This window comes from Poromitra crassiceps, assembly GCF_964638095.1.
Source record: "Poromitra crassiceps genome assembly, chromosome: 2".
Lineage (NCBI taxonomy): Eukaryota > Metazoa > Chordata > Actinopteri > Beryciformes > Melamphaidae > Poromitra > Poromitra crassiceps.
The window spans coordinates 21,248,343-21,261,260 of NC_139624.1; the positions used below are offsets into that span (position 1 = coordinate 21,248,343).

At 46.2% G+C, this 12,918-nt stretch overlaps 1 protein-coding gene across 1 annotated transcript in view; it reads right to left on the reverse strand.

Moving 5' to 3' along the window:
* Window positions 1-1,174: 1,174 nt before the first annotated feature.
* Window positions 1,175-12,918, reverse strand: part of LOC310798880 (NXPE family member 3-like) — a gene marked incomplete at both ends in the record, with an annotated part of 34,163 nt that continues 22,419 nt past the window's right edge. The window contains 2 exons of the mRNA XM_083661443.1: window positions 1,175-1,719; window positions 6,802-7,008. Of these exons, the coding sequence (XP_083517569.1) occupies window positions 1,175-1,719; window positions 6,802-7,008 (752 nt within the window). The remainder of the gene's footprint in view (window positions 1,720-6,801; window positions 7,009-12,918) is intronic.

Genomic DNA, 12,918 nt, shown 5'->3' on the forward strand with positions numbered 1-12,918 from the left:
CCTGTCAGCATCATCACTCCCCATGCCTAAATCCAACCAATCATAACATTTGATTGATCTCCATTGTGATTGCCATTATAGGGCCTTGCGGCTCTATGAGCCACATGGCCAAAAGCTACTTTTTATTACTAAAAGGTTAATCTTCTCATTTTAGATAATGCTAGTCGCCTAGCCTACTAGCACATAACATAGTGCATGCTAAAGCGTTAGCACAGAGAACTGGACCGAACGATCTACTGGGAACACATGAATGATTTTTAGGGATGGGTATCATGATTCGTTTTGTATTTTTCAGTTACCGGTGCTAAAACGACACTTGTAAAATGGTCCGGTGCTTAAACGGTGTCTGGACCGTGATGTGTGAAGCTGCGTGTGGCACCGGTTTAAGAGCACCGGAGGGCGGATATTCCACTCAGCAGCTCGGGCATGGCACCTAAATGAGGCGCATAAATCTAAGTACCGGTTGTAAAGGTACTGGTACTGGTAACCGTGTGAAATTCTTAGGCTGAGAGGCTCCGCAGGATATAAATATGAGCAAAATAACACGATATGATACATGGCATAAGATCAAAACCACACGAGAGCAATAATATAATTCGAAGGGGGGAAAAAAGAAAGGTGTGAGATGTCATATTATTATGCATCAGGTATTGATATTATTATGCATCAGGTATTGATATTATTATGCATCAGGTATTATGTTTTCATAATTTAACAGGTACCTTGACCAATGGGCAAATATCCCCAAAAACTCAACGTGTATTCCTTGACGAACCACCTTAAGAAGAACTGCTCGAGTAGAGCTGCTCAGCTTCCAGGTTTGAGAATCTGTGCGGAGTCAATTTGATCTGGTTAAAAAAAGAAAGATTTAAACCCCCACCTCCCAAAAGACAGTACATCATGTTGATTTAAGAACCTCTCACTGCAGTCCATCCAAACAGGCGCACTGAGATGAGAAATATATAAACATACTTATTTGCCTTGGCAGTCCATATGAATGCTTACTTGGCCACTTCGGCCTGTTAAAACAGGCAAAGCACAGTAATGTGAGGAAATAAACAGTAGTGTAACAGTTCCTATTCATTCATTCATTCATTCAAGCATTCTCTTTACCCGTTAATTTGTGGGACTGGAACCTATCCCAGCAACCTGGACAGGTCGCCACCCAGCCATTTCACTGTGGACAGATGTAGGACAAGAGAACATCGATCATGTTCTTGATGATGGGGGGCTGGGGGTGGAGCCTGTGGGGCAGGTGGTGTGCGAGCGTCATGTCCAATGCGTCCACCAAGCGGACGTTCAGGCCTTTGAACACGGCCCGGAGCACCTTGTCACGCTGCAGCGAGTACCAGTCACTGTTGGTCAGTGTCTCGTAAAGCGTCAACTCCTTGAGGTTCGCGGTCCGAATGACCACCAGCGTGCCGGGAGCTCGGTCCAGTAGCCGCCGCACTGCCCTGCGGATGCCCTGCAGCCGCCGGAGGTACACCTCGATGGGGAAAGAGCTGAAGTGGGACCAGATGCCGAAGACCACGACGGTGCGGCTGCCTCCGACCAGCCTGTCCAGCTCGTTGGCAATGTAGTGTAGCTCACTGGTATGGACGGTGCCAAATCGGATCGGAGGGCCGTGGCAGCGGTACTTGACCAGGATGTTGTGCGCGTTGTCGATGGCCATGAACGGTCCGACCTGCTTCAAGCTGTGCAGGTCAAACTCCTTCAGGCCTAACAGAGAGAGAGAGGGGGAGAGAGCGATAAGTGTTTCTGAGGGAGAGTGCAAAATCAGTCTCAGTTTTACCTCATAAATCATGGAAATATAATAACAGGTGGGGTTTTTACACAATTTTTCACAATTTAATTGCTTGAGACTTGATACACGAAGAGAATAGTTGACACTTGACCTGGTGACTTGAACTTTACTTTCATGACTTGGCAAGGCTTCTAAAGTCTTGACAAAAGATAATGGGCTCTATCTTCCGACAGGCGCTATGCCCTAATAGCGCTTGCGCACCTGTTTGCGCGTGCCTTAAAGGAGAGCCCGGGGGAGAATAGCAGTCTGGTTCTTTAGGGATCAGATTATGACGATATGGGTCGAAAACGGGAATAAAACTGTCTATTTACATGGATGAAAAGCACGCTGCCACGTGGCCCCCACGGAGCTCCATTCTAGGAGTGGCTTGGACACTATTGATCTCAAAACAACGCCTAAGGGACTGTTCGTTATTTATGAGAGGGGGGGTATGGTGCAGAAAGGGGGAGGGGTATCAAATATTTTTTTGAGTACTGGGGAGGGACTTGTGTTTTTTATTTTGGCTTTAGGAAGGGTTATACAACTTACATTTTTTGTATTTTGTATATATTTTTAAATGCGTTTTTTCGTTCCAAAATTCGTGTTTACTCCCCTATTTATATCTATGGTTTACCTGTATGGTGACTGGACTCCGCTCCAGACCGCTCGCTGCTCGATACAGATTTCACCCGCTTGCACTCACTGCTCCGCTCAAAAGAATAAAAGAGATAAAAAGGCCAGGGTGTTTTAATTTGCTTTTAAACGCCTGGGCAATGGGCATTGCTCACTACAAATAACATGAGCTCAGCAGAGTCGGCTGCATGCTCGTTTCTCTTCCTTCTCGTCTCGCAGCAGCTGGCAAGAAAATAGTGGGCGTGCACATGAAGTAGGCCAAGTCTTATTGGAGACTGGAGCGGACATCACAGTGCATCAGTGTCACTCATCCAAATAACGTTAAATCTGCAAGGGATATATATAGCACCTGGATTACATACATGTTTCACATAGGGTTGTGTTTTGATTTTTATTGTTTTATTTTGTCCAATACTGAAATGTTCTACAATTGCATGTTGTGATAACATAAACATTATTTATATCTACCACTTAGCCTATTTAGGCTGATTTGGTTGCTATTTCTTGTCAATGTATTACCCTCAATGCATGCTGGGAGATCACTCACTGATGCATTCTGTTTCGAACATGTTGTGATTGAAACTGGAGCGGGACTGAGCGGTACTGAGCAGGTGATCGGCTTTATAACTAGGAGATGAGGCCGTTTATGGGCTGGGTAGGCTACTAAACGTTATATGCCCCCCGCCCCCTCTCTCCCCCGATGTCATAGGGCGCTATCAAACATAGCCAAATCATCGGAAAAGGTCATATTTTCTTCAGTATACCTTTGGTGTGAATATGATAAAGTGTGGTTATTTATGGTGGAGGGAGGGTCATGCATTTATCTCCAGTCACTCAGGGAGGGACATGGACAAATATTTATAGATCTGGGGAGGGTGAAGGAAAAAAACGAAAACAAAGTCGCCTCTGCACCATACCCCCCCCTATCATAAATAACGAACAGTCCCTAAGGGCCTGTGTCCACCTAGCGTCTTTTTCCGACGTTAAACGCTGGGAGTGCCCTGGGGAACGCTGATCTCGGCGCACAATATAACACGGAAGCAGTCTGAAACTAACAAGCTACTAACAAGCTACTACCGCACGCTCAGTGCAGTAGTAGCTTGATAGCTGACAGCTAACATTAGCAAACAACACACATACAGTGATTTAGCTCAACACTCACCAGAAATATTAATTGTCTAGCCAATCTGCTCCCACAATTGAGCCTTTCTGTCTCTGTTGCTATAGTTTTTTCATATGATTAGTTGCCAGAAAAGCAGCACCCGACACCAGCGTCTTTCTGAAAAGTTAAAATATTTTCAGCTGGGAGCGCTGGGAGTCGGGTGCACAAAAACACCAGAGCGCTCTGAAAATATACGCTGGGCGCTGCGCACTTTCTCTACACGTCCGTGTGCGCTCGCATACGCTCTCCCCCCATTGGAAACAATTGAAAATAGATGCCGTAGCTGATGAAAAGACGCTAGGTGGACACAGGCCCTAAGACGGACAAAAACGCTGCGGAGAACACTGGGTGAGTCGTCAGATAATAATTAATGTGAGGAGAGGGCCCCAGGTTAAAAAAAAAACAAAATTCTCCTTTAAGGCAGGGAAGATAGCATTCCGCCATTCCGCTGTTCTGCCGAGTTTCGCTCCTCCGCCAATCAGCAAAAAAAAGCATCCCCACCTCACGGGAGCATACTTGTAATGATTTATACAGAAATTTAAAGTCCCTGGAAACCAGAAATATTTTTTATTTATTTAGCATTTTGTGTTCATCACATCACAGGAACCTATATGTTAATAAGCCACCAGCCAAATTTGAACGATGATGAACGTCGCAAAGTATATAAATTTAGGTTTGACAGTCATGGCAAAAGTCATGAGAATCAATTAGATTTTAGAGTGTATTTTCTCCCGCGGACTGTGTGGGCGTGTCCCGTCTGCAGCAGGTCTCCGAGAGAGAGAGAGAGAGAGAGAGAGAGAGGGAAACGTTTCCCTCTCCGTCGGAGAGAGAGAAGCAAAGAGAGATGGAGTGTGTGTGTGTGTTTGCGCGTTGCTCGGCGAGAGGAAGACATCTCTGCCGCTGCGAGTGCACAGCGCTACTGTGTGTGTGTGTGTGTCAGTGTGTGTGTGCGCGCGTGCGTGCATGCGTGTGTGTGATTCGATTAAATCTTATGACGTGATAAGATCATGCATTTTAGCACCGCGCGCACCACTCTCTTCAATGAGGAAATGGAAATCCAGACCTTGTAGAAAAGTGTAGATTTTTGGGGTTAGGGTTGAAAGTAATGTAAACCACTTTCTGAGGCACACAATTACTCACATAAGACCCTAAATTTAATAGTTAGAAGGTTTTTGAGGATTTTGGTTTCCAGGGACTTTAACTGTTTAAAAGTGATATAATTGTCTGGTAGACGTGACGTCCCTGATTTCTAAGTTAAAACAGCCCAGAAATATCTTGGGGATGCAATTCTCAGCCGGGATGCGGAAAGGTTCACGGCACGTGTCGCAAGCGCAAATTAGAGCCGGGCCAAAATCATCTGCGCCCCAAAATGCCTGCGCAAACGGGATTTGGGCGGTCTTAACTACCAGAATTATTCACAGGCGTGGCCAGGCAAGGCTGGGCATTACGTCAATCAAAACCAATCAGATTCCTGTCTTGCAATGGCTGTTTGCGCGAGGCATGCAATATGCTGTAATTCTCTCCATGCGTAATAAGAGTGTACTCACTCGTGCGAGGACAGAGAGAGCTTATTGACAGATCGTCTGTGGTCCTAACGGTAACTGTCTGCCTTTCCAAAACCCTGCCACTCCGAACGTTAACTTCCATTATTCAGACTGGCGGTCCTTCACCTTTTTTTCATAGGTCCCAGCATTACGAAGATTCCTGCCTTCATTATTCGAAATGTCGGCCCTTCCTCTTTTTTCTAAAGGATCCGCCATTCCGAAGTTTGGATATTGTGGAATATGGCACAAAAGTGCAGACATTTCAGTCGCACACTGTGCGTCTCAGCAGCGCAGCAGTAGCCTATTAGAACTGGGCTTTTACTGATGCTTTCTGAAGGCTATTTACTTGATTAGACTTCTATTTTCGTTAGGATATTATTATTTTTGTTTAATTGTTTTCAATTAATCAGGCAAGCTTATGCTATTGGAATTTATAATGATTTCGTATGACATTTTACACAGCTGCAGGGCGCATGGAGGGACAACAGAATTAGGCTATGTTCCCGCACGCGTGTCAGCATGTGTGTGCGCTGCTCTCTAAGCAGGGTGTGTGCGTTGTGCACCCGCCTATAGAGACACATAGCCTATTACTATCTTGCACATTGTGGAGTTAGAGGGAGCACCAACAACATCTTTGAACAACACGTCTTTATTTTAATTGTGTTGGGCTCCACAATCATTTCGAGGATTCGAGGCAACCCATTTAGCAGCATCTGAGAGCGGTGCCTGTCTGAACGAGGTTCAGCTGCCTGAACGTGAACTGGAAGTCAAATCAAGTTCGGAGTGGCGGACCTTATGAAAATCGGAGTGGCGGGATTTCTGAGTGGCAATATTTCTGAGTGTCGATATTTCTGAGTGGCGGAACGTCGGAGTGGCAGCACGTCGGAATGGCAGCATGTAACCGGTGCCAACAACCCTCTGGGTGGTTATGAAGGTAAATAGCCTATGTCCATTGTCCAACAAGTTTTCTCAATTAATTTCCCTCTTTGCGATGTGATAAAAGTTTCTCAGTGAGTTATAGTTGATTGCCTCACTGAATTATCTGCTAATACCCAATTTTAGCAGCATAATTTGATGTCCTGGCATGGCAAGGCTGTGCGTAATGACATATCCAAAATGGATTTTACTTGCACTGCGCTGCGCTGCACGGAGATTATGGTGCGCAACCCAGCGCAGAGAGGTATTTGCGACTTAGCACAAAGTAATTGCACGCTGCTGACGATAGCATAATGCCATCTATCACCACATTTTAGCACTGAAAAGCCTGCTTTGGCTTGTGGCAGCCAATGCCCAGTACAAGGCATGCGCTTGTGTCCGCCCCCAATTTGCATTGCGCACGGCGTTAAACGAGTGCAAACGCTAAATTAGCGCTTTTGGGACGATAGAGGCCATTGTGTTTGTGTAAATGATGGTCCTGCAGCCCTGCTCCATTAAAGCCATCAGCTGTCAGTCATCAAAGGAATTCTCGTTGGCTGACGCACGCATTCTCCCTGCTTCCCCTGCTTTGTGGAGCGGGGGGAACGTCGCATTGGCCGACGCGATGTGAACTCTTGCTAGATGATAGAAGGGATCAGAATTGGGGGAGCGACTCCATGGAGCTCTTTGCTGTTCACACCGATCCGAATTTAGACCCTTTCAGCTACAGTGTGAATGGAGCCAAACTGTAAGAGATCAGTTACCTGGCAGCACAGAGTTGAGGTGTTCAAACCACTGTCTAATGGTGGAGTCTCCATACAGGTGGACCACCTTGTCTCTCAGACACTGGCTGATGACAGCAGAGTTGTTGAACTGGCGAACTGTGGCGCCACCTAAAGATCGCCACACATCCTGGTAGTAATATCCAGAAGGTTCAGGCTTCAAAACACCGCTGTGCATCTTTGGTTGACCTGACAGGAAGTTAAAAACAAACATCTCATACAGTAGATATAGAATGTTCCCCTCTCTCAATAGATGGACAGAGATTCACAGTTATATTTCTCACATGTAAGGGGTATCGCGCACTGAATTTGCATGCACATCAGCCAATTAGGGTAAGCCGTTTGACAGCAGAGTGCATAAAAGCAACAGCTCTGCTGCACAACTCCACTTTTCTCACATCAGCACAGTAGATGACAACACAGCCTAGAATAGCTTCATTTGCAATTGGCAAGACATGTTGTGCATGGCCGGGTCTTCTGACCTCAATGGACCTCATACCCTGTGTTTCCAGTGTCTCTGCTATGTCCGTGCCACTGGAGTCATCAATGAGCCTGCCTGCAGAAGCTACACCGTGCTTCCTGTTCCCAGTGGTCAAGAGTGCTGGGCCCATTTCCAGTGTGAGTATTGAAGTAATGATGGCTTGGTGCTACGCCTCGATGCTAGAGACGACGATGAAGCTCACGTCTGTCTGTACAGCCACCAGTGTTGGGCAAGTTACTCAGGAAGTGTAATTAGTTACTTATTACTGATTACTCCTTTACAAAGTAATACACTTATTACTTGGTTTCAAAAGTAATTCGTTACATTACTCGTTACTATTACTTTTGCTACGCCAGTTCCTAAAAAGTGACATACAACCTGTTTAACCAGCTCCTTTTACAACTGAATCCACGTTATTGGAACAATAATCAACCTGACAGCAGGAGTCAACATTCTGCCAAACGGCATACTTTTTATTTATTTGCCTATTCACCTCATGTTCAGACGCGGGGGTGGGCCAAATTCTTCCGGGTCGTGTTAACACTTCCGGCGGTCATGGCAGAAGAAGAGAGTTGTTTTTGTAGCGGACAGCGCAGGGGGTAAAACAAAGAACGTAGCCTACTTGAGCTCGGTACACAGCAAGCAAGCGGAGTATCCACTGTTAGCCAGGTCAGATAATGTTATCGTCTACAATGACGAGCACTTTCTTGTAAAACATACCTCCAACAAAGAAAGCTTCAGATGGTGTTCTCTCCTCCGAGCGCAGCTCGAGCCACTTACGTCTATCCACCTTATTTCTAGCTGCCATGATGCCTGATGGGTGCTTCTTCCGCTTCTGGTGTAATAGACTGTTTTACAGTCTATGGTTTTAACTTGACAAAAAAACTAAACGTCTATGAGGATTTTACAGCAGAGCCATTCTGCTCTACAGCCGTGTCGTTCGGGTGCTGGGATAACGTAATGCATTGTGGGTAGTCGGCTACTGTGGCTAATGCTAGCGGCTAGCATGATAGTTACTTTACATGGCAGTAAAACGCCACTGAATGACCAAATTGATTTAACTTTTAACCATTTCGAGTAACACGTTTCCATACGGACCCCCAGCATTGGTTAGTTGTTTATAACGTGACTATATTTATAACTTTTATAACGTCCTCCAGTTTCCGGTTTATAATTCGGGTCTGCAGCCGAGTATAACAAAGGAAATGGCAAGCTGCAACAATAAGTCACGTTAAACCGGACCTTGTACCCACAATTATTTTTTACAGTGGGGCATTCAAAAATAAGGTGGATAAGACCCGCAGACATTAACGTAATTCCCTGGAATGCGAGAATTAACGAGCCAGTTACATAGCATTGCATTCTTAGACATTGCCGTTTGCTTTTATTTGGTATGTTACATACAATTGGCTAAATTATTAGTTAATTCAGAGTTAGATGATATTGGAGCAGCCGGCATTTTTCTTTTTCTTTTTTTCAGCCGGAAGTCGTCATACGACCACACAACCGGGTCAAATGGGCGTGGCTACATAAGGTGAATAGGACAAAAAAACAAATTGTCTTCTGGCAACGCAGAAGTCTCACATAGCCACACCTAGTGTCCTCTAGAGAGAGAGTGGCATCAGCGGAGGACCAAAATGCAAGACTCATTAGCCAATGAACAGCCAGGAATGGGTCTTTTGCATGCTAAAATAAAGCTGATAATGTACAATTTGATTCAAGGGATGAAAAACCCTTTCAAAGTACAACACAAACTGTCTATTTTGCTGCAACTCGACAGTGCTGCTGGAGAGAGTTCCAGGGCCTCACTTCCTGGAAAAAAAACTGGTCCATTGGAGTGAATTCAAGATTCAAGAGATTCAAGAGAGATTCAAGATTTTTATTGTCACTCGGTGGTACAAGTATCACACGTGAAATTCTTGTGCTGTGGACTCCGTTTACAACATAGTACAAATATAACAGGGCATATGAGTGCAAAAACAACAAGAGACACAACAAGCAATAAGGCAGAGACAGTGGCATATTCACTGCACATAGGTGCACATGTCATGTGCATACTTTAGACGTGCTTAAACATTTTAAATTCGACGTATTTGACATACAGGTGCAAATAGCATATACCTTATTAAACATACAATTAAACATTAGACATACATAATGGTAGCAGCTACAGTACGGTACAGTACGGCTACTACACTATTTGTGTATGTTAAGGAGTCTTGTGGCCTGCGGGAAGAAACTGTCCCTCAAGCGATTTGTGCGTGCTTTTGGAACCCTGTATCTCCTCCCTGAGGGTAACAGGGAGAACAGGCTGTTGTGGGGATGGTTTGTGTCTTTGATGATCTTCAGGGACCTCCTGAGGCACCGCTGGTTATACAGTTCATGCAGTTCTGGCAACTCACATCCTGTTACGTGCTGGGCCGCGCGTCTCACTCTCCGTAGCGCCCTGCGGTCCATGGTGGTACAGTTCCCGTACCAGGTGGTGAAGCAGCCAGTCAGCAGGCTTTCAATGGTGCCTCTGTAGAAGTCCCTAAGGATTTCTGGCCTTAGCCCAAATTTCTTCAGGCACCTGAGCCCGTGTAGTCGCTGTTGGGCCTTTTTGACAACAGTGGCGGTGTGACCGGCCCAAGTCAGGTCCTGGTGGATGTTGAGTTGACTCCCAGGTACTTGAAGCTGTCCACCCTTTCCACCACTGTGCCGTTGATGGTGATTGGGGGGGGTGCGCCCCCCCCCCCCCCTCCTGTAGTCTACAATGATCTCCTTGGTCTTGGAGACGTTCAGAGAGAGGTGGTTGTCCTGGCACCATTGTTCCAGGGCCCCCACCTCCTCTCTGTAGGCCGTCTCGTCGCCCCCCGAGATCAGCCCCACGACTGCTGTGTCGTCTGCAAACTTCACGATGATGTTCGAAGTTTGAGTCGCCACGCAGTCGTGGGTGTAGAGGTCGTACCAGAAGGGAGATGTCGGGACTCTTCTATCTACACGGCTCTGGCCACACCTATATATCTCCACACTTCCTTTTAGCGCTGTGCCAGTGCTGGAGAATGTAATACAGTAACTTGAAGTTACTTGCATTAGTAACAGTAATATAATTACTTAATTTTTGAAAATTGTAATCCCTTACATTACTAGTCACTGGTAAAAGTAATACAATTACAGTTACTGCCCAACACTGACAGACACCAGCGGAGATGGTGGAATACTTTAGACAAATTATTCAGCCGCCTCAGCCCTGACTAACAACTTTGTGCTCCTTGGAGTGTCTGTCTAACATCACGATGGGGAAAACCTCCCTATCTGCTGCTGAATTGGATCACATCTCCCGCATCGCTGGGCAGATGAACAACCTGACCGGGGGAGTTGCTGCTGCTGCTGCCGGACATGAGGTCAGGCCTACGTTGTCTGTTGAAGCAGGATTCAGGTGGTGAATCCTGGTCAGGTTTGGGACCCCTGGGGGTCCGCGGACCCCCATTTGAGAACCACTGCGAAACTGTATTTGCTCTCTTTAAACCGCTGTTTGGATTGGGAGCGTACCTATGTTCCCCGGGTCCTATATTCCCCGGAACCCTTTCTATGAAAAAGGGCCCTATGTTCCCCGCTTTTCCCAAATAGGGTCCTATGTTCCCCGCTATGTTCCCTGGTCCGATGTTTCTCCCAAAATGCCCAAAACAGCCTACCTCATATGATTGCGTGATTCAATCAATGCATATGGGCGCAGGCTGCTCGCTCATCCATTCGACCACTGCTTCAGCCTGATGCGCTGAAAATAAGTCTGAAGTTTATTGCACAGGCCATGAGAACTGATTTGAAAAATACTCTTTCCATAAGGACACTGTGAAACGCGCCTTGCCGACAGCGGGAGCAGACTCGTTCCCTTATTTAGGCTACTAGGACTAGTTGAGTGAATAAAGTGGATTCGCTCAGTAGCAGCATCTCACCTACTCCTCATCTATTACGTGCCAGCGCCCAGCATACGTGTTTATTCTACCAGACAAACAATGGCTGCAAATGGCTGTATTATTTGAGCCACCTGTAGCCTAGTAGGCTATTGCACTGGCTGCCTGTGTGCTCCCGCATTGATTTTAAATTAGCCCTCACTGTTTTTAAAGCACTTAACGGCACGGCCCCATACCTCTCCGTCTCCGAGCTTCTGCACCGCCACACCCCCTCCAGATCCCTTAGATCAGCAGATCAGCTACTGCTGGTGGTCGTAATAGGGATGAAGGCGCAGACAACACTCACATAATATTTAAAAAAGGCCTGGTAATCCCCGAGACAGAACTCAGAAATGATGGTGGGAAAAAAAATGACCTAGTCGGCAGGCCCTTTCCAAATGTTACGGAGAGTGTTGTCTTTTGATTGAATCACGCGATAGGCTGTTTTGGGCATTTCGGGAGACACATCGGACCAGGGAACACAGCGGGGAACATAGGACCCTATTTGGGAAAAACGGGCAACATAGGACCCGGGGAACATAGGGATGACCCCTTTGGATTCACTTCTGAACGCCTCCTCTTTCTCCAGTCTGAGCTTCTTGAGTTCAGCAGTGAACCAGCTCTTCTTGTTGTATTTCACTGTCGAGCGTGTTGGAATGCAGGTATCCTCACAGAAACTGATGTAGGATGTGACTGCATTCGGTATAGTCTTCCAGACTGGTGGTGGCAGGCTGGCAGCCCTGAATACACATCCCCGGAGGTCCTCCACATGCTTCATTGTTCCACTTTTTTTGACATCTTCACAACAGGTTTAGCACTTCTTAATGTTATTGCTGTCAGTAAAAAAAGGTTAAATAAATAAATAAAATACCGTAAATTCCGGACTATAAGCCGCGGCTTTTTTCCCGTTTTTTGGCCCCTGCGGCTTATATAACGGTGCGGCTTATCTATGGATTTTTTCCAAAAAAAAAAAAAAAATCTCTCTTTTTTAGCACTCTTTCTAACTATAAATCCACTTCTGTTTTAATTTCCTCTCTTGCCCTCTTTTAACAACATAACATAACATAACATAACACAACACAGGTAAGCAGAAAGAAAAAGACGAAGCAATCACGCCATGAATGAGGAAATGACTCACCTGCTGGAGGCTGGAGATACACGGCTTGGGCTAAACTTTTACTCCGTGAAACACTATCGATTAAGTCCGACATCGCTCAGAGGTTTTGAGCAGCTTGAAAACAAGTTTGAAAACGTGCAGAAGTCCATCCACTCACTCACTAAAGAAACTAAGGCAACCGTGAACAGAGTTTATAATGCGGAAAAGCGCATCCGCGCACTGGAGGACAAAAACAACACAGTGAGTCCGAAAATGGATAAAATGCAAAATCGAAACCCTGCACACGCAGGTTGATGACTTAATCAGCAGGAGTAAAAGAAATAACATTCGCCTGATCAATGTAAAAGAGGGAGCTGAGATGGGTGACATGGACGCTTTCGTGGCAAAATCCTGTGTTACATCCTGGACCTGAAGGAAGGCGAGAAACCACCAGAGGTGGACAGGGCACACCGGGCACCTCGGCCACGTCCAGACCCCGGCCTGCCACCGAGGGCCATCTTCATCTGCCTACTCCGCTGGCCCGACCGTCAACTCATCCTCCAGGCTGCGGGGAAGAAGCCCCTCACCTG